Below are 22,363 nucleotides of genomic sequence, written 5' to 3'. Positions count from 1 at the left end.
CTGGTTCATTTAACTGCGGTAATCGGTTGTTGTTTTTAAAGCAAAGCAACTGTTTCATGCTGTCATAAACCAGAAGGATGCCAATGGAAATTGTGCTGTAGTTTTCTTTTGTTGGTTTGCTTCTTTTTCTCCTGTGTGCTCGGTAAGGTGAAAGTCTGGTTTGGTCAAGAGAAGAATCAAAGAGTATATTACACAGAATCACAGAATCACAGAATTGTAGGGGTTGGAAGGGACCTCTAGAGATCATCGAGTCCAACCCCCCTGCCAAAGCAGGCTCCCTACACCACGTCACACAGGTAGGTGTCCAGGCGGGTCTTAAATATCTCCAGAGAAGGAGACTCCACCACCTCCCTGGGCAGCCCGTGAGGTGGTGGAGTCTTATTATAACCATGCCAGAGCAATTTTCCTCTCCAAATAACTGGTTGTGGTGGTGTGCTCTTCTCTTCTCTCAGTTGGTGAAGCTTCCTTGACTGACTTGTACAGACAAACTGAAAGGTCAATCAGGTAGTGTATTTAATCATTAAAAGCATAAACCGCCAACAATAAATGTCAGAGGGCTGTGTGGTTTTGTTTGATTTAGAGCAAACAGTAATACATTCAACCATCTGTTTAGGGATTATGAAACACCTCATGCAGTGCATTTTTTTTTTTCTTTTCCGGTGTTTTTGTTTGTTTCTTTTCCTGCCTCTGGGTGTTTTATTGTCCTCCAGACAGGATCACGCAGGTCTTCTTCCTGAGTGTTTATAGTTAATTCAGAACTCCACTGTGTATACTTCAGGTGATTCTTTTCTGAGTGCCTTGCCACATGCTCATCAATACTAAATTTCTTCTGCCACCACACTGTCCATTCACTTTGCTTTGTTAGTTGACAGACTGTGTAGCCTAAGCCTTTGAACAAGAGTCTGTAAATCACTGCAGCCTCTTCAGCTCCTTCTGGCAATTTGCACTTGTGGATGGCAGACAGGATAACTGACCAGCAACCACGGATTTCTAGGACACAATACTTTCTGTTTTGCACCTTCCAATTGAATATAGATCTGTAAGCTGCTCAACCTTCTGACTAAAATGTGAGGTTTCATGCAGGTTAACTTTGCAGCTGCTCGCACTGCTAACGTGCACTTGCTTGGGAATTTCTGTATTTCCTGTCATTTTGTCCATTGTCTCTGTGCATGTCCCAGTGTTTACTGATGTGCTGCATAATCACGCTTGACACAGCAGAACAGAGCAGTCAAAAAGTGGAACCAAACTACAGAAGACAAATCCACCCACATCATACACATGCTTCTTACTAGCATGTGATTCCTCCCCACGCTGTTGAGATGAAAACATTTTTATACAGATAGATCTGTGTGAATTTAACAATGCTACAGTCTTAATACTGCAGGATAATTACTGTGAAAAGTCTGAAGCATTATTATGTGCACGTGGACCAAATCAAAGCTATGAAGATTGCATGATGCTATGAAACCAGGAACAAAACTTCCACTGTACACTGCTCTTGATTACCGTCTTGCTTTAATGCAGAGAGCTGCTCTTAGAAGAATAAAAATGAATCTTCTTACAGGTTTCATAACAAACAGCTGCAATAATAAATCAATGCCAGGTATCCTCGATCTCAAGTAAGGGACTGGAAAAGAGCAGTGGATACAAAGCAGTGTTCAAAAACTCTTGTCTTCTCTGCTTTGCTTCTCCAACACTTCTTAGAGTCTCTGGAAATCAGCTACCTGTTAGTTGCAAGCATGATTCCAGCATATTATATTGGTGATGTACTGTAACTGCCTACTAAGTTGCCAGAGGCATTCTTGCTAAGAAACTTGGAATAGTTTGTACAATTCTTCAAGCTCTCATGGACTTTTAAACAAATAACTCCTTTTGTGAATAGAATAGTACTGTACCTCTCTGGGGATTAAGAAAACAAAAGTAATCTAAATAAATCTAGGGGGGAGCCTGAGGAATGAATGTTGCTTCTATTCTGAATCAGCAGACAGACTGAAATCCCACCTGAGGAAAGGATGGCTTTCTGCTTTATTGCATTCAAATTCTTCAAGAATAAATCAGCAGTGCTTAGAGTGACTCTGAGCAAGTATGAGTGCGGCACTGAAGAATTACAGAAGCCATGAATCCTTCCTTATTTTCTGTCAGGTTAAGGTTTTTTGTGTGTATGTTTTCATTAGTTTCTTCTCTATGAGCAGCTTAAAGACTTCAAAAGAAAGTCATTCATATTATGTCACTCCAGAAGACAATCAAATTCCCTTAGCTACCCTGATTTGATAACAAGTAAGTAGTTTTGGACTTTGTAACTAAATTATGAGTCATGTGGACTGTGTTACTGATCAACGCATAAAACACATGCTATACCTTTCTAAAAAACGTTTCAATACATTATTCACGCCTGGATTTCACAGACATGCTTTATGTTAGTCGCTTATAAAACAATAAACAGAGAAAAGTGCCGGGAACTGCTGTCTAACACTATTTAGACTTGCGGTGTGTATCAAATCAAACCACCATCTTGGAGCCCTTCAGGATCCAACCAACAAAGCACCGCGCATGCGCCGCCCGCCATCGCGATTCCGACGCATCGATCGCTCCGGGAGCGGCTCTGCGGCCTGCGTCGTCACGGCGGCCATCTTGGCTGCGCGTGTGCTTTGTCTGCCGGCTGATCGGCGGCCGGCTTGAAGCATGGACATCAGGCCGAACCACACCATCTACATCAACAACATCAATGATAAGATTAAGAAAGAAGGTAGGGGGGTGGGGGGGGGGCAGTCCGCTCATGTCTCGTCCCGTTGCTCTCTGTTGAGAGGCCGTGGTTTGGCTCTGAGGCGGCTGGTTGGCCCTGATGCCGTGCCCTGAGCCTCCATCAATAACTGTTTATCATCATAACTTTTAACTTCAAATGCTCTTCGAGGCCTGCAGGCGTTACTGAGCGGTTTGTGGTGGGTGTCAGCAGCAGCTGTGAGTGGTGCTCATACATAGCCGAGCTGTTTGTCCTTTTGTGTAGTTATTACCTATATAAAGTTAATACAGAGTTAGTACGGTTTCTTCTCTAGCTGAGTATTGCGAAGCCAATACACCTCCCTGCTAAAACTGGGCGAATATGCATTTGTACAGCAGTTCTAAGCTTGTGTAGCTTACTGCTGTGAGGTAAAGGTTGCAAAGATCAACTGAGGGACACCATATTCTCTGTGTGAGTATCTATCTCTGTAGATACAGACGTTTGCGTGCAACCCATTATAGTCTTTTTGTGTTTTTTCTTTCTTGTTAACAGAATTGAAGAGGTCCTTATATGCATTATTCTCACAGTTTGGTCATGTGGTTGACATTGTGGCTTTGAAGACTATGAAAATGAGAGGACAGGCTTTTGTTATATTTAAAGAACTAGGATCATCTACCAATGCTCTGAGACAGCTGCAAGGCTTTCCATTTTATGGGAAACCGATGGTAAGTTATTTTCTTCCTTCTCTGTGGAAAATAACATTACTGTGGTGTGTTGCAGTGTTTTGGTACTTGTGCCTTGGGAATTAACTGTTAGATGTACTTGCAATTGTGCTATTACGCAGTAATGTCCTGTCTTGACAAATATATGTATTTATACAAGCTTGAGGCGCACTGGAGAGACAGTAATTGAAACACACAGTGAATTGAAACACACTTGCAGCCTGTTTGGGTAACTGGGCATCTCCTAATTTGGGAGGCTTATATGTGCAAACGGTCCACTTCAGTGATCTGTGGGTACACTAATACTTTCAGCTCGTGTCTTTGGGCGATAAGGAGAGCTATACTGTTGTTTTGTTGAGGCACACACTTCTTTCATGAATGCTCTCAGATTATCTAACAGTTCCTGGTGTATGGGAAACTGTTGATCACAGCCTGAACCTCTGATTAACCACCTGAGGCAAGCAATGAATCAGCTGTGGGAGCACAGATGAAGGTAATTCAGCTGTGCTGCCAGAAGCATGTGAAGCTTGGCTTCACCTCTCCCGGATCTCATTTAAGGGCTGACTACTACTAAGGCAAGGTCTCTTTCTCTGGAGATCACTCCTTTGACCCTTCAACATCAGTGAGCATTTTCTATTTATCACAGATTATCTTTCTATCACAATAATCTTTCATACCAAACACCTGTTTAACCTCTGTTTACCTATTGACTGTATAATTAACTGTATAATTGTATAACTGTATGCTAAGCAACTGTGCAAGCTTAGTTCTGTCACTTACCCTTAAAGGCCTTTGTGTTCAGTAAAATGCAGTAGAGAATTAAAGTGCATTAAGGCATTATAAGCATTCAGGTGCATTTCCCTCTTTGAATACTGACTGCAGGATGCATCCTATGTCTAGAAATGGACAAAGGATAAAAAATAAATTCAGCTGGTGGAGTAGTCTTCAATAAGTGATAGGATTGTAAAAGTATACACATGTGTATATATACGTGTGTAATGCTGTGCCCTTATATACTCGTAGCTCCATCATTTGTCTTTCACTTGGGCACTTTCAGGAAGCTCTTGTCAGAAGAATAGCATAGTTGTGCTGCTGATACAACCTATGCGGTCTGGGTTGAATTGAGGCAAGTGTTTATTCTGTTTGTTTATTCTGACTTTTACTGAACTCAGTTTTCTGCAGAGATCTGAGATCACTGGAACCTTATCAGCTCCACCCCCCAGGCTCAGATGCTTTATCCCCCTAGGTTTTTTTTTTTAGTAGCAGCTGGTGCCAATTTTGTTAACTGATGTTATATAGCTTTGTACATCTGCTACCTTGACAGACACGGTAAAGATGCTGTTAGCTGATTAGAGTGCCGATTCCAATGAGGGTCATAAAATTAGTAATCTCTTCTCATGAGAGGTCTATCCTGGTTTTTAAAAGTTCTTTAGTTGCGATCAGAATTAATCACAGAATTACAGAATGACCCGGGTTGGAAGGGACCTCAAGGATCATGTAGTTCTATCCCCCCTGCCTAGCATAATTAGGCATAATTAGCATGTTACGTACTCTGTAAAAATATAATTTAAAACAGTGTTGCTACAAATGTATTGTGTGAATGAAAGAGAATGCGTTCAGTGAAGTTGGTGTGAGATTTTCAGTATAACAAACAGTACAATTTTGTTGTTTTTTTCCTTTTGAAAGCGTATTCAGTATGCCAAAACAGACTCTGATATCATCTCTAAAATGCGCGGTACTTTTGCTGACAAGGAGAAGAGGAAGGAAAAGAAGAAGGCCAAGTCTCTGGAACAGTCAGCTAATGCAGCAAATAAAAAGATAATTCAGGTAAGGGACTTCTGTATTTCCAAAAAGAAGGGAAAAAGCAATTCAAACCGTACACCCTCTTTTTTGGTAATGTAATGTTTTGGATCTTTTTAGGACTAAGTACTTTAAGTTCTTTCAATTGTTGTCTCTACATTTGTAGTGTTCTTTAGCACTCATGAAAGCTGCAGGATGGAGTATGATTGCATAGTCTTTAATGCATTTTATTTTATTGTTTTTATTTTTAATGCTTTTTTTTTTTCCTCGTTCCTGTTGTAAGATGAAAACTAAGGTACAGAGCAAAGGTACAATAAACCAATGTAGAAAGTAACAATATGTATATGTTCATATATGTAGAATGGTAGATGGGTAGAACATTGTGATCCATTTGCAGTTAGATGAGAAGGAGCTGGCATGGAATGTATCTCCTGTAATGGTTGGCCTGGCCTAGGCTAACAATATTTAGCAGTTGATTTGCAAAGACAGGAGGAAAAAAAAAAAACGAAGGCACAAATTTTGAATATTGTCTTAATTACTGTTTCTGTAAAGGCACAGTTCGTTGTCAATGAGACGTATGTGATCATAAAAATAACTTCATCTGCATAGAAAATTCAGTTTCCTCAGGATTTATTCAAAATCAATTCTTATATAGTGATTTCCTAGGAGTAATTGTTTTTATTTATAATGGTAATAGCTTTAGTTATGCTTGTTAAACTGGAGTCCTCAGTGAAGCCTGTATTTTATTCTCATGTTGTGTCTATCATGTCTTGTCTAGGTCTTCATTTTCAAAAGCTACTTTGTGTCTAACTCAACTGAATTTAATGATGGCTGAGTAGTGATTTGCTGTATCTGCCGACTCAGCCATTAGTTAAATTTTTATTCTTTGATTACCTGGTTTGGGGATTCAATGCAGTCCACGTGTTGTTGGTTCCCTTGGGCAAGTATTTCATAAACAAATGTTCCTTGGATTGCAGCTTAACAAAAATAAGTCCACACCGTCTTTCATACACTACTTGAGTTGTACAGAAGCACATCACCATGTATTTATCTCTAACCAAATATCTTTTAAAAACTATTTTGCTCTTACTTACTAGGGAGCAACACAAAATTCAAGCAGTGCCCCTGGGACTTCACCGCAGAATCAGCAGGTAATGCTTGTTTTTGTGAGCGGGTCTTTTAGACTTTCTGAAGCTTAAGATCTAATGGAGTTTGTAACGAATAAATTTTAATAGTATGGTGTAGTAAAACGATGTGTTTTCTATGGGTTTCAGTTGCCCCAAAGATACACAGTAGTTCATTTCTGCTGTAGATGAGCAGGTGGTTTATCATGGCTTCCAGATACTTCACCTGAGAAGGTGAGGAAGTCCTTTTTCCAAGCTGATCTCCTCCTGTAGAGATGTCTTGGATGACCTGTGAAATCTAAAGTGGCACTAGTTAGTCTGAACTGTGGCAGTGCTGAGGTCTGGTACGGTGGAGAACTGAAGTATCAGCTGTTAAGCAGCAAAACCAAAAACCACTGAGATCTGTGTCTGCATATTGCATGAAGGGATCCTAAAGCCCAGCTACCGGTGTTACAGCCAAAACTAGGGATCTGGGAGTCTTTATTCAAATAATAATGCAGACCGATTTAGAGGGGCTGACAGCTATGGAAAGTCTGCTGAATTTTGCTCTTATCTTGCAGGTGCCTGATAACCCACCAAACTATATTCTTTTCCTTAATAACCTGCCTGAGGAAACAAATGAGATGATGCTGTCCATGTTATTCAATCAGTAAGTTTTGAATGGAAGGAAATTTTCCTTTGGATCCTTTTGCTGCTTTTACGCACTTGTTTTTTTGATGTTATTGGCTAATTGATTAATAGAAATGAGAGGTTTTGAAGGTGTTTCAGTTCTGTGTTACTGCCAGCTTTACAGATGTCAGTTCTAATGACTGTGTGCAAAATGGAAGTCTTTTTTTAAACTGATTTTGATTATAGAAGTTATCTGTTGTCAATCCGCAGTGCATCAAGCTGGTGAGTAATGTTAAAGACATCAGGAAGAGTTTTAAAAACGGCTTTAATTGCTCCTGCAGATGGGCATGACTGATTAAATAACTTCAGCTGAATGATATTTTAAAAGAGCTGAAGTTCTAAGGACTGGAAATGTAATAATTCTTCAATTGAATCTTTTGTTAACTGTTATTCTAGTAGATGCTTGTGGGAGAGTCTTTTGGCTGCTGAAGGGAGGTAAATCATCAAACTAGAAAACACTATCTGACTCTTCTTAAACTTGTTTTAAAGGTTTCCTGGATTCAAAGAAGTACGGTTAGTGCCCGGACGTCATGACATTGCGTTTGTGGAGTTCGAAAATGAATGTCAAGCAGGAGCTGCTCGAGATGCTCTCCAAGGATTCAAGATAACTCCGTCTCATGCCATGAAAATCACTTATGCTAAGAAATAACCAGACACTCTTTGGAATTCTTTGTATTGATTTATTTTTTTTCCTTTTTTAATATGAGAGTATGGCATGTTTTCTGTCCTGTGCAGAAAAGACTGCTGTGTGAAATGGCTGCAGCTGTCAGCACAGTTGCAAGACTTCTGTGGATATACTGAATAGTAACTTTTTGTGCTAAAATACTAATTTTTATAAAATAAACTCAGCTTATGCTGTTCTCAAACTGTCATTGAATCTGTCTTATTAATCTGTCAGGCTGGCAGATGAGAATTGCTAGGTCATGGCCTGAACCTGATTGAGCACCAGGTGAGAAGGCATGGCTAACCCAGGTGCAAGCAGTGTGCCTTGGGTCTGCCTCTCCTCACCCTCATTTAAGGGTTGGCAGCTGAGGGAGTAGCATCACTTTGGAGATCATGCTCTTCTTGAGATGTCATTGGTCTTTGGAAAGGGTGAGCTACCTTCTTCTGTATCACTTTCTAAACTAAATCTTAACGAATACCTTTATAAGCGTGCTCCTGTCCTAGTAGAAGGCATTATCATTGCTTTCCATTGCTCCACGGGGGGCTAATTTATAAAATTGGTTTAACTACTTTTAAGGTGACTTTCATTTCTCAGAAGTGAGTGCTGGAAAATTATATGTGTCTTCAAAGTGAAAACCGTGAGTGGGAATGTTAAATGTCAGTGTGTTCAGAACAAATGCAGTGCTCTGTCTTCAGCTTCACTATCAAGGGAGCAGCTGCTTTTCACTGAGAACAATTTGGTCACTTAAGGGAAATAGATCACTGTGGTTTTAATTTATGCAGGTGTGGGTAGAATTTGGTTCAAATTTGACAGTTTGGTTCGACTTTTTGACTTTCTCTACAGTGATGGCTGGTAGTGGAAGTCTTTGTACAGACAGACTTGTGGTTTTGTTTTGATCGGCTTTGATTTTCCAATTGTCTGGTCTTTAGCAGTGATTTTAATAAGAGCTTTCTGTCTCTTTCCAAAGATGCTGCTGATAAGTTTGTCAGTCTATTTTTAGGCAGGCTTCACAAAATCCATGTCCTAGTGATTGTGGTGTTGTTTCCTCCCCCCCCCCCCCTTTGTTTAAAGCACTTAACGGTTTAGTTGGACACAAAATACACTAAATGCAGTGAAGTAATCCAATGTAGTATTGAGAAAAATCACTTCAAAAGCTGAAGCGTTTTGTTCAGGTAATGAAAGATGGAAGAAGACATAAAAAGAGATATTTTAGCTTTAGAGAATAACAAAAACCTAAACTATATCTTTGAAACTCACTGGATTTTTCCATGGTGTTGTCTAGGAGAATTGCAGTCAGGCTCTTGGAGATTCATATTTGAGAAATGGTATTGTGGCGTTCGTGCTTTTCATGTTGCACCATTCCTCAGTTCCTTAAAGCTTTGTCTGAGTCCTTTAACAACCCTTTCAAAGACTTAATGGGATGAAGTTAGTGTGGCTTCCTTCAGATGTAGTTCAGACAAGCAGCTGGTGTTAAGGCCGGGTACTGTGCTACAAACGGGTGTTCAAATGAGCACAGTAGCTGCCTTGTGAGTGTTGAGGCTTTTATTGTTTCTGAAGTAGATCAGTTGGAAAACAAGAAAGTAGGCTGAAAGCTGTAGCTTCTTGCTGCAGTGTGGTGTGTTCCCTATGTGTGCTGTGTGAGCTTCTAGCTGCAGAGCATGTGTTTTTCCCAGTGGTGTAGTGAGGTGATTGAGGTCTGACTTAAGACTTATTTAGACAAAGCATTGCTTTTGGTCATTTATAAGGACTGATTTTAAGATCAGCTTTTTGAAGCAGCGCCTTTCTGCAGACTGTAATGAGGAAATAGCTGCCATGGAGAGTTTATGGGCCAGGGAGGATTAGAAGTGTTAGTGTGTGATTGTGTAGAACAAGGGACTTAAGGATTTGAAAGGATATAATTTTCTTCCCTATTTGTTGTGGTCTGCCTTAATTTCTCGTTCTCCAACAAATTTTTCTTGAGGTTAGATTAAGACTGTGTGTGACTGAAGGAAGGCTGAAGATTTTTAAGTAATACAGTTGCTCCAGATTAAGTTTAGGAAAGGATTCTGTTGCATAAGTGTAACCTGAGGTTTCCCTCTTGCCGCCAGCTCCTCTAGTTGCAGTGGAATGTCACTCTGATCTTTTCCCATTGGCGAGGGGTGTTTGTCCAGCTGTTTGGCTGTTCCATAAAAGATAGAGATCATTGGGCACAGTGCGCATCGGTGAAGTGCCGCAGCAAAGAAAAATGACACAGCGTCTTTATTTCATGATCTTATTTTTGTGTCTTGGATTAATGAATCCATTTGCAACTGGGATTTTTATGGACAAGCTTGCCAGCAAGAAGCTGTGTGCTGATGACGACTGTGTCTGTGAGTAATTTAGTTTTGATTTTTAATTAGAAGAGAATATATTCTCAAAACCAGTTGTGGGGCTTGGAAGCCGTGGTGTGGCAGAAAACTACTTATTTAGCTCATCTTTAAATTGGTCTGTCAACTTAAAATAGAGTGGGAAGATGAATGCGAAGCATCAAATCCCATTTTACTGCAGAAAGACTTTTTCTAAGGGACCCTTCTCATGAGTGAAAGGTGAGAGCAGAGAAGAGGCAGAAGGATTGTAGCATACGTTAGGGTTAAATGACACATTCTGAAGCTGTTATTCTGCTTACTGGAGATATGGAAAAATGAGCAGGGCAAATTATTGGCAGACATTAATTTCAGAATAACCTACTTTGGCCCGTAGAAATGGTTTTACATGTGTGCATCCACACGCTTCCATATTTTTCTTTATAAAAGCATGTCTTTAAATTCATCCTTCTCATTCTTGATTTTTTTATTTCTTTTTCCTAGACACCATTTCCCTTGTCAGAGCAGAAGAGGATTATAACGCTCCAGACTGCAGATTCATTAATATTAAAAAAGGGCAGTTGATTTATGTTTACTCAAAACTAGTGAAAGAAAAAGAATCTGGAGAATTCTGGGCTGGAAGCGTAAGATGAGATTTCTGTGTATATGAGCAAACCAGAAGTAGAGTGGCATTTATTTCTTGACAAAAATGTGTTGATATTGAGCTACTGTGGGTTATAAAGTGGCAACTTAGTTTTCAAATTGAGCGTTTGAACTGATGGAGGAGTCTCAAGGGCCTTTTTTTTCTCCTCCTGTTTTTTGTAATGAAGTTAAAGTATCTTCATTAACTATCCAGTAATTATGAATTTAACCCAACTTAAAGGGCTCAGCAATTCTTTTCTGCGGCTGCTTACTGAAACTACAGGAGAAAAACTTTCATTACAGTCGCTCTTAAAACTTCAATATAAAGAAAGTAAACGTTGATATTAGCTGAAGTCACTTAAAAACAAAACTGTGCTGTTATTCTACTCCAGGAAATAAATACCTATCTGTATTAGAACTTGTGATAATAGTTCATTGAAAGTGCTGGTTAATTGGGGAACTAGTAGATCCAAAATTTTAGCTAAATTATGAATTAGCTTAAAGCAAATGAGGGCTGTTCTAATGTACCTAAGTATACATCTCCTTGCTTGAAGGTTTATGGAGAAGAGTATGAAGACCATATGGGGACAGTTGGTTATTTCCCTCGCAGTCTAGTCTCAGAACAACATGTCTATCAAGAAGCAAATAAGACTGTTCCTACAACGGTAAGGAATTTACAGAACCCCAGCTGTATATAATTATCCTTGGCTGTGTAATGCTAATTTCCTGTAAAAACAAATTATAATTGTGGCAGCTGATTGTAGCATATCACGGATGCTTAGGGATGCTATCTCTGGGCCTCTACGCAGGCAAACGTTCTCAATAAAATCCTAACATAAGCTCTGATAATGTAGACTTCACAAATGCTGAGTTAAGGCCTTGATCCTATTATTGTTCCTACTGATTGGAATAGCATCGCTTGAAGGCCCCATAAGAGTCTGACCCAGGCTTCTTGCAATGTGTTGCAAATGGTTTTCTTTTTTGGGGACTCAATATTGTACTGCATACACCAGTAACGTGTACAAACACCTTCTATTAATGGTCTATATAGATTGATGTCAGAATACTTCTGTTTTACACTCCTGAACACCCTTCTCACCCTTCAGTGAAAGCAGGACCCTGGCAATTGAATGTGAAAACTCACTTATGTTTATGCCTATAGCACATTGCTCATAGCCTTGAAGTTGTATGTGGACTCTTTATCTCAGCTCTTGATTATTAGGAAGGTTTCATTGAAAATGAGAAATAAATGAAGTTTAATAGTTGCTAGGATTTGTGTTTTAACATGTGTTGCAAATGTGAGCTTAAAGGATCTGACTATGTTTGCATTTAAAAGTGTTTAAAGCAGCTCTTAATGGACCTCTAACTGGTCATATCAATTCATCCAGAAGTATCCTTTAAAGGAGAGTACTGCTTTGCACACAAGCTGTTGTTGCACAGCTCTTATATGCCTGTAATGCTACCAGCCTTCCATTTTCAATGTTGTAGCTGGTCTTATGTTTGCAGTTCTGCTACCCTTTACTTAAGCTGCTGGCAATGCTTGTACCTTGCTTTCCTGGCCTCAAACCTGTTAAGCCTGTTGCTGTTGTTACCACTGGAGTGAGAACCACCTTCTCTGACTGCCTTTTTCCCTAGCCTTTCATTTATTGTTTCATTTATACTATGGGACCTGGTGATGCCCAAAGCTTAATGATCAAGCAGCATGCAGTTCTTGCCCATTGAAAGCACCGAGTGGGCAACTTGATAGGTACCTTGATGGGGGTGGGATATTAGAGGGAGATCTGCTGCACTAAATGGGAGCATGAATGAGGACATTAGTATATCAGTGGCCAGCTACATGTGATAGGCTGGACTTAATGCAAATGTTGCTTAGTGTGAGCATACAAGTTGTTAATGTAAGCTTTCTTTTTTCTAGTCAGGTTTCTCTGTAGTGAGCGAATCACAGCCTGAATCAAATTAAGGCATCCTTTTCATGTCTGGTTAGGAATAGTTTATGGATAAGGGGTTACATACAACTCAAAGCCAAGTGTGGATGTAGGAATACGAAACAAAAAGATAAAGGAATTGTTTGGAAAAATAAAGAACATAGCATCGCTCAATTCACTTTAAAGAGTTATGTCATCCCAATCACATTAAAAGGAGTTGAAAAAGAAAAGCTTTCTTCTCCAGAATTCTGTGGAGTTAATTTATAGAGAACGTACTTTGAATACATTAGCGTATTCAGTGTTTGCGTCTACTTATCATCCCCCAAAGGTAGATAAAGGAATGTTAATCCTTCAGTTATCTCAAAACATCTTTCAACTCTCTTTCAGGACATTGATTTCTTCTGTGAGTAGTGCTGAAGATGGCTGAGCAATCTCCAGGGTGCTATCAAGAAATGCCGACAAAGAAACTCGGAACCCTTCACTGAACATCAACTTTATTATGTTTTAATAAGTAATTGTAAAATAAGTCATCTTTCAAGTGCAAAAGTTGATTTAAAGGCAGTGATTTGGCTGAGGAAAATAGTCTTGTGGGATTTATTCTTCAGAAATTATTATACCTGTGAATGCTTCTATGAGACTTTGCATTATTTTGAGTAGTACAGGTTATATGTAGAATTAGATGTGCCATCTTGACCTGCATTTTCCTTCCATAACCTTATACTACATATTAAATAAACATTGGAAAAGCCCTTCTTTTGTTGAGCAAATGTGTCACTTGCTCATTTAAATTGTTTTTCTTGCAGGAGTTATGCTGCAGTGGAGAAACTGGCAGAAACAAAACCATCAGCATTATTTTGTGTTAGACTGCTCTCAATGCTGATAGTTATGGGATGTGTTCAAGCTGAAGCATCTCTGTACTGCCACATGTGGGAGGGCTGTGCAGGGTGCTTGGAATACCTGATGTTGTTATTGTTTATGTTTCTGTAAGTGTGCATATTGGATTTATTTTCACTGGAACAGGTTGCCCAAGGAGGCTGTGGATGCCCCATCCCTGCAGGCATTCAAGGCTAGGATGGATGTGGCTCTGGGCAGCCTGGTCTGGTGGTTGGTGACTCTGCACATAGCAGGGGGTTGGAACTGGATGATCATTGTGGCTTTTCAACCCAGGCCATTCTATGGTTCTATTTTCTAGGTGGGGAAGCACTGTGCTCTCTCTGTCAGCGTACTCTTCTCTGAAGGAACCTCATTCCCTGTGCTGGCAGTATGTGGGGAGATGGGGAGCAAGGGGCAAAAAAGATGCTGTGGTAATGTTTCCTGTGTAACAATGCTACCATTTTGGAACCAGCTGTTCAGGGAGGTGGTGCCATCACTGTCCCTGGAGTCATTCAGACATGGAGGTGTGGCACTGCAGGGCATGGTTAGTGGGCAGTATTGGTGGTGGGTGAATGTCTGCACTGGGTGATCTTGAAGGTTGGGAGGTTGTGTCGCACAGCAGTGTGTTACATGCACCTGTGGTTGAAGGTGTGGTTGGTATTTAGCCTTGATGCAGCAATATCATGTGGGATAATGAGTGAAGGAGACAAGTTTTTTTTCTTTCTTTTCTTTTTCTTTGGATTGCCTTAAATGGCCCTGGGGGGAGGGGGCGGCACTGGAGGGGAGAGTGAGCTCTAGAGAGAACTCCATGACAACTCTTAATGCCTATCCCTGCAAACAGAGCTTGCACACATGTCTGCTTTCAGTTCCTGCCGGGGTGAACTTTAGGATGAGTGCAATATCTGGGGTGCAGAATATTCCAGTTTAGGATGCATACAGCAGGAACTGTGGACACACACACACGTCAGTGCCCTTTCTGGAGATGCACAAAGGATGACATTTGGCCTATCACCCTGATACGACTTCTTCAGCAGTTACAGTGAGCCTGGGGCTGTCATTGCAGTGTGTGAACAGCATGTATTCCTCTTTGCCTTGTATTCCTCTTTGCCTTTTTCTAGCTCTCTTCAGAGTCTGGTCATCTTTTCTGTGCAGGAAATAACTTAGTGGGCTTTCAGGGGGCACCAGAGTGTCTGTTTGACAACCTAATTCCAAGGAAAGTAAGATAGTGGTTCACAAACCGAACCCTTATGTTGTCTTTGTAAAGCATCTGGCTGTGGAAAAGCATTGTATTGGTGAACCTACTTGTCTGCCGAGTTCAGTCTCTAATGTGCAACTGTCGGTTGGCTTCCAATTTAATGAAGCTTTGCAGCACTATCTGTCTGCCTGGTGTCATAGGTACTTGTTTTATATGTTGACATCGTGTAAAACTGTCATCTCACAAGCACTGGTGGCCTCTGCTGCAACCTTAACTCTGCTATGACAGGCTTGATCAATTTATAGCTTCATCATGCAATGTATTGGCAGGATCCTTTTCTAAATTGTCCAAAGGAGACTTGTGACTTCGTTCAGTAGTCACCGGGGATGTGATATAACAAATGCAGCCATTCCTGATCTTTAGGCTGCTCTATCTGAGGGCAGTCTCTTCACTGTGTGGATGCTGAGCAGAGAAAAGAAAGCATGCTGGGTGTGCTCACTTCACAAGAGGTCTCGTCTCTGCTCATAAGGGCAGAGGTATTGCAGTCTGACGCCCTCCCTCTGCAAAGCATTATTTTCCATTTCTGTTCATTCTCTTAATCAGTGCTTGGTTCTATTCTCAGCATGCAGTATTGCAGATGTCACAAAACTTGGTTAATTTTAAATTCCCATTGTTGAAGCCTGATTGTTACTTGAAGGTCTCTCTCATTTTTAGAGCCAAATCCAAGTTTCTACCCTTAGAAACATAAAGTAGTGTAACAACCATAATCTTAGCAATACTAGCACAAAAAGTAAACCAAGTGATCCCAGACTTGTCTGAGATCTGGAGCAGGGAGGAGAAAATGGCAAGGGATCACAAGGAAAAGAAAAATGTAGGAAACTTTGGAGTGCTTGCAGTTGGCAGCACTATTAGTATAGAGCTGACAGCTAAAAATCAATAGTTTTCACACTGAACATGGATCTGCTTTCTGCACTGCACGTTCCCAGGTGAAGCTTGTTTCAGAACAACACAGCTTGCCATTCAGACCCCTTAGTGTTCATGCTGCAGTGTACCTAGCTGAAATAAACAGGAGCTGACTTACAGGAGAAGGAGAGGAGGATCGATATTATGCTAGCAGGTAGTGGAGGATGCATTTGATTTTCCAGTTTCTTTCATTTTCCCTGCAATGATTACTGTACTTGCAGTTTCCTTATTGAAATCACAGCAGTTTCACTACTACTGCTCTAATAAGTAAAAAAGCATCTGACATGCCAGGTGTGTTATTTGCCTGACAGGACCTTATAGTCAATTTCCCTTCATTATATTCCGGCATAGGGGAAGTAAACTCATAGCTTAAGTTTTGTGTTTAAACAGCGTTGTTTTCAACTCTTGAGGCATCCTCAAACTTGCTTTCTTAACTTGTTATCTCACGGCATCCATTTGGATTCAGAAGCCTTGAAACTAAACTAAACTGTAGTGTATATATATTTATTTTCATCAGAGTTGGTTTTGGAGACATGTGACGCCATATGGAACTACCTGAAGGAAAAAATACTTGTCATTAGGAACGCCTTGGGAGTTTGGGCTGGGGTTTGGTGCCGCTTTCCAGTGCGAGTGAGGATGTTTTGTGAGCTCGGGCTGACATCTAGCGGTGCTGCCTTGCCTGGCTGCACGGAGGGCGGAAGAACAGTACTCAATGAAAAGCCCAAATCCCCTTGCAGTTGCTTAGGGGCTGCTTCTCTGTCCCCCCCTAAAGCCCAGAGTGAACAAGTCCAGCTCTCCCAGCTGCTGCACTCATGTTGGTCCTCCCCTGCCCATCTCATTGGCTCTCCACAGGACATGCTTGAGTTATATGGCAGCAGACAAGGTTTCTGATGCTGCTTCTTGGTAATAATAAGGGTGACTCAGTAGATGAAGGATTTAAACCTTATTTGTGATGGCACTAACCTTTTACACTGGAGATTTTGTAATTATATATGCTGCTGTAAGCATCTTATTATCTATTCTGCTAACGAGAAACCTGCCTCAGGGTTTGTGACAGTTCATTAATGGTTTTCCCACAATGTGTTGTTTCTTTTTTTTTCCCCACAGAAAGTGTGTTCTTACAACCACAACTTTGTCATGCCATTGACCTCTGATGATCCCAATGCTGTGTGCTCCTGAAGTGTGGCTGGCCCTGTGGTAACTGTGTTACCCTCAAGTTCCTTTCTGCACATGGGCTGCAGCATGAGCACTTGGGAGGAAGGCAAAACTACATCCCCACCTTGACAGGGAGAGAGTAGAAGACAGGAACTATGAAAACATTGGCAGAAGAGGCCAGGCTGGCAGGTGAGGCAGATGTAGGACTAAGAGAAGATGAGGAGTGGTGTTTTGTCACTTGAATTATCTGATGACTTGTGCTCTTTGTTACCAAAGCTGTTGCAGGAAGATGTCTTTCTGATGAAAATCTGACCCCTCTGTGATCTGAAGAGAATAGGTTTGTTCTGTGGCTGTGCATCACTGGCAATGAAACATGAGATGCTTTTCTGGCATTCAACTTCTAGTTGCATTGAGTCCTTGAAGAACACAGCACACATGCAAACAGGTTGTTCCGTATTGCACCCTAAGTGGTAGCAGAAGAGGTCCTCTGTTGGGCTCTGATATATTCTGGAGGTATTCTTTGTTTTGATTACTGCATGTTGTACCCTGTATAGTATTAACTGTTGCTTCTGCATAAGCATCAGCTGTCCCCTGTCAGCATTTGGATCTCATTAAGGTTCTGTCTGCGGCATAAACTCTTCTGGACCTTTCCTTTCATTTATGCTCCTGTTTTCTGCATTAGATTTCTATAAAACCAGTATTTTGTTGTTGTTTTTTGCAGAGAGCAATAATGTATTCATAAAAACCTTTATGTCTTTCCATTCATGCTTATAATTCAAAATAACCATTTGAAGGACTCTGTGAACTCTCTCTGCGTTCTCCCTGTGTGATCTAGAAGTCTTTCCAATTCATCGTCTCAGAGGTAGAAAAGCAAACCTGCATCCATACAAGCAATCCAGTAGGTTTCACAGCTTGTCTCAGTGGAGTCTGAATGATAGTTGATTGATGATAGCCCAAAGCAGAGCTAAGTCATTTTCACCCCATGGCTCGACTTCCTCTTAGTTTCCCCCCGCTAATTATTGGCATGTCATGATCAGTTCTCCCATCTATGGAGCAAGCCATTAGCAATTGCCCATCCTGTTCTTCATCATTTTGCTGAATGCATTTCTTTTCAAGGATGGAGTTGTTTAAAGATACACTTTGGGATTTTTGTGACAGTGTTCTTATGTATATTCTTACCACTTGGCCACTGCTCTGATGCAGCTTCTGGCCTACAATTGGTCAGTCAAAGATAGGACTAACCTCCCTTCCTGCAGGCTGCTCTACTCTCGTTAATTAACTATGTGCTTTTTCAAGATGCTCCTGTCTTCAAAGGCAAGTTTTGTTGTGACATTGTGATTAAGAGTTCCTCTACTTAATCACTTTAGCAGTTTCAAGGATGGTCATCCTGACCTAGATAAAAGTACATATTTGCTGTATCTAAGGATACGTATACAAAGACTTGTACAAAGATTAGTTCTTACTCGACTAACAACAGTAGCTTCTTCATGAGGATTGTTGGCAACTCTACACCCTGTGTAAAATAATAGATCCAAACAGCACCTTCTTTAGACACCAGGGTATATGTGGTAGAGTCATGTGAGGAAAATAGTAACTTGAGAATATTATTGCAAACCTTGGGCTGATTCTGACAATTGTGCTTGCTATTGAAGTATTCTCGATTGATGTGTATTCACTGGGAATGCCTGATTTAGGCAGGAAGATAATTGCCTTTGGGTCTGTTTTGTTTTTTCCCTGGCAAAGGAAGAATGATTAATCTTCAGTGGCTGATACTGACCTGTTAGCTGGGTTTTCTTCCTTACAGTCTCCCAGTCCTGCTTTGTTCTGTAGAACCGCTGTGATAAAGCTCCGTCTCCAGCCCTGAGAAGTGACTGATAGGCTTATGGAGCAAGATAGAATTCAGGTTTAAAAATATTAGGGATTGACTGAAGGGGGAAAAAAACAAAAAGAAAACAAACAAACAAAACACACGCACACACAAAAAAAAACCTTGGAATGAATAGTGTTATGTCAATACAAATCACAAAGGAATCAGTGTGAGGCTGATTGCTTTCCCTGCTTAGACTAAAATTACACTGTCAGCCAGTGAGAAGCAGGAGCTCCAAATAGATGGTATTAGGTAAAACTGTATGAGTGCTTAGTAAGTAGCACTGGATTTGTGTATACATATATGTACGTATGTATATATTGTACACACATAATACTAGAGGTTTTAAGCATCACTTAAGGGTGTGGACGCCTCTGAAGAGTCTTTACTCTTGTTGTATATGGTGACAATGCATTGTGTAAACTGAATGAAGTTAGTTTTGTGGTAGGAGACGGTAAATGTTAGGAGCTGGGCTTGGTTTTCAGTAGTCATGGAACATTTGGTTATGAAGATGCAATAGTAAACGTCTGAAATAATTCACATGCATGAGGAGTACTCTGTCCGTCATGAGGTTGGACCAAGAAAGGCTGCTGTAGCATTATGCAAGAAGAATATAGCAAATGAAGGAGCTTATTAAGACAGAAAACATCCCCTGACACATCTAACTCATGCTGAATAACATGACAGATTCATCCCTGCCCTCCCTGGACCAGAGAGAACATGTTTGCATTCAGTAGCTCTGGGTGGATTCTTCTTTCACAAGATCACTCTTTTTCCTTTTGAAGCTCATCCCAGCTACTGTAGATTAAACTACAAGGATGTCTTCCTTACGTTGCTTTTTACAGTGTAGATCAGCTGGTAGAGCTTGCTGTTTGCTCAGGAAAAAAAGGTCAGAGTGCTGTGGTCACAGTGTCATGTTTTCAACAAGACGGCTACATGTACAGAGAAAGCCTTATGTCATTAAACCTGACTGTCAGTGGGAAGACAGTAACATCTCTGTCCCTAAGGCATTGCTACCTTGTCTTTCTCTGGGGGAGACATGGTTTTCTGCCAGAACAAGTAGTAATTGTTCCCCCCTTCTCCATCTGTCAAATAAATATCACTACAGTAATGTTTGTTGCAAAATGAGTAATGGAGAGGCTTCTTCAAGTACTCTATATGCTGTGACATATAATTCTGCAGCTCTACTTTGTTCTACCTGGAGCTAACTGTGATGTGTTCTAACTGTGCTGCATCTTCAGCCTGTAGCAAGGCTGATGACTGCATCCCATTGATATCCATGGGACCAAATGTAAAAGTCATCCCCTGATGGTTTTGGCACAATCTTTAGGGAGAGAAGAGTGGGCAGGAAATCACATCTTGCACTGTGACATTGTGGTTGCAGTGATGCCATCAGAACAGCCACTAACAAGAATGATAATAATACTAAGCAGTTCTGACATAGTTTGGGGAGCATGGTAGTAATAGGTTGGTGGTTGAACTAGAAAATCTTAGAGCCAGGGAGTGGACTTGATAATCCTTGTGGGTCCGTTCCAATGTGGGATATTCTGTGTTTCTATGATTTTTGGTTGATCATGACAAAATAGGTTGAAACAGACCTCATCTTTGAGGGAAATTCAATTCAGGAGTTAAACTATTAATTTAATTTTTGTCCTGTTATGACATGTGTTGACATCACTGCCCAGCTGTGAACTAGTCAAAAGGCTACTTCAAGCAATGGAAGAAGGTTATTTGCACCAGAATGATCTAGGGATATTCTCCACTTGTGCTGAAGGGTCACAGCATTCATTAAACAGGCTGTTTGTTCCTCTGAATTGTACCTGGCATGAAGTGCCTTTAAGACACATTCCATGGGCTCTGCTTTTTATTTCTATGGCTCTTATCTTGCCAATTGCTGGTTTTTTGCTGTAGGTGGCTGCAGAGGCTGTTCCAGTAATATTTGTGGAAGTCAGCTTTACTTTGAGTACTGGAATATAGGAATGTTCTGGGATTCCAACTATTAGAAGCAACTGAGCTACAAAGACAGTGCTTCATTCTGCTGAAATGTGAGATGCATCTGCAATCTGTCCTCTATAGAGTAACCTTGCACAAAATCATCCTGAAAGCAGATAGCCAAGTGTGTTTTCATTAGAGTACCTGGATTTAATACTTGCCTTGAGCTCTAGATGGCCTTGTTGTGTAAGTTTAGATGCTTAAATATCTTATTTGATGCAAGTGAAGTTCTAAGCTTACTTAACTGCAGATGGTAGTGCTAACTCTAAGCCTTTGAAAAAATGCTGACAGAATAATGTTTTCTTTATGTAAATACAAATAATGTTTGTATTGAATGAGCTGTGATGTCAAGGTACTTCCATTTGATATTCTTCAGGAGCTGGTATTGGTAGCATGTACTTTTGAAGTTATAGTTTATGAATTTGATAAGTGTAGCACCCAGCATGGAGAAAGGGCTTGTACTGCAATGGATGATTTGCTCAGTGTTGATTCAAGGATGCCTGATTGTAAGGACTGGGATTCAGCAGAAGGAGGGCAACAAAGCTGGTGAGGGGTCTGGAGCACAGGCCATGTGAGGAGAGGCTGAAGCAGCTGGGAATGTTCAGCCTGGAGAAGAGGAGGCTCAGGGGAGACCTTATTGCTCTCTATAACTTCCTGAAGGGGGGTTGTAGTGAGCTGGGGGTTGGCCTCTTCTCTCGTGTCATTAGTGATAGAACCAGAGGGAATGGTTTCAAGCTACAGCAGGGGAGATTCAAGCTGGATATTAGGAAGTATTACTTCTCAGAAAGGGTGGTCAGGCACTGGAATGGACTGCCCAGGTAGGTGGTTTAATACATAGCTTCATATCTATTTCTAGAGGCTTCCCCATCACTTATTTTCCAGTAGGGTTATATAGTTCCTAGGTTCAATAGAATTTGATGGAAATGAAGAGACAACTTTCTCTGTGAGAAATTAGAAATGGCAGTTGCTAAAGCTTTCAAGACAACTGAAGAAAAATCAGTTTGGACTGGTATTTGAGAACAGAGACAAAGTGTCTTTGGGCACAACACCCCACTAGCAAAGGCTTGCTTTGATTATTTTTTTAACCTCTCACAGTAAGCAGGCTGCTCAACATTCATTGTTACCTTGCTTTAACCTGTGGATGCTCAAGAAAGACACTTTGCAGGCAACTGTAATGTTAAAGGCTCCATCATTCATAGTATTGCACTATTTTGTTTCGCTTTTAAAACTCACAGAGAAGGTCTCCTATTTCACTCATATGCAGGTTTGTCTCCTGTGATCTTTTTCTAGGGGAAGGGAACTTGGAGAGAGTCTTTAGTTTAAAATATTTGGACCTAAGTATCTGCTCCTTTCTTTTATATTCTGTTTAACCTTGTTGTGTGTTGGTTTTCTTTCCTTTTCAGCCTTTTTCCTTTCAGACTATACCAATTATGTCATAATATCAGTCTCAGCTACAGTATTGATTTAATTCAAGGAGATTAATTTGGGCTCTGCAAGTGTAAAGGCCAACAGATGGAAAGATCTTGATCTCTTAACAGTCCCTCCATACAGGTTTCCATCTGAGAGTTGGTGATGGTATTTCAGAAACCTTTTCTGTTTTCTTTGTAGTTGTTTGAGATTCTGCACACTCAAGCAACCTGACTTTTGTTGCTGCTGTTGCATGCCAGCTAAATGGAAATCATTTTCCCAAAGGGATGGTCTGTAGATCCTAAACAGGCTTTAAAGTTGTGGG

General features: G+C 40.7%; 2 protein-coding genes across 2 annotated transcripts; both read left to right on the top strand.

Moving 5' to 3' along the window:
- The first annotated feature begins 2,589 nt into the window (after window positions 1-2,589).
- Window positions 2,590-7,904, top strand: SNRPB2 (small nuclear ribonucleoprotein polypeptide B2). Its single transcript, XM_015856745.1, has 6 exons — window positions 2,590-2,746; window positions 3,272-3,444; window positions 5,128-5,268; window positions 6,339-6,392; window positions 6,926-7,014; window positions 7,524-7,904. Exons 1-6 carry the CDS (start codon window positions 2,683-2,685, stop codon window positions 7,681-7,683), a joined length of 681 nt encoding a protein of 226 aa, XP_015712231.1. The 5' UTR covers window positions 2,590-2,682; the 3' UTR covers window positions 7,684-7,904.
- Window positions 7,905-8,387: 483 nt separating this feature from the next.
- Window positions 8,388-13,353, top strand: OTOR (otoraplin). The gene is made up of 4 exons (XM_015856746.2): window positions 8,388-10,046; window positions 10,524-10,663; window positions 11,216-11,326; window positions 12,974-13,353. The coding sequence occupies exons 1-4, from the start codon at window positions 9,923-9,925 to the stop codon at window positions 12,995-12,997; spliced, it is 399 nt and encodes a 132-aa protein (XP_015712232.1). The 5' UTR covers window positions 8,388-9,922; the 3' UTR covers window positions 12,998-13,353.
- Window positions 13,354-22,363: the final 9,010 nt, after the last annotated feature.

Source organism: Coturnix japonica, chromosome 3 (assembly GCF_001577835.2).
Source record: "Coturnix japonica isolate 7356 chromosome 3, Coturnix japonica 2.1, whole genome shotgun sequence".
NCBI lineage: Eukaryota > Metazoa > Chordata > Aves > Galliformes > Phasianidae > Coturnix > Coturnix japonica.
The sequence above is the reverse complement of the archived record's forward strand: the minus strand, read 5'-3'. Positions and strand labels throughout refer to the sequence as shown.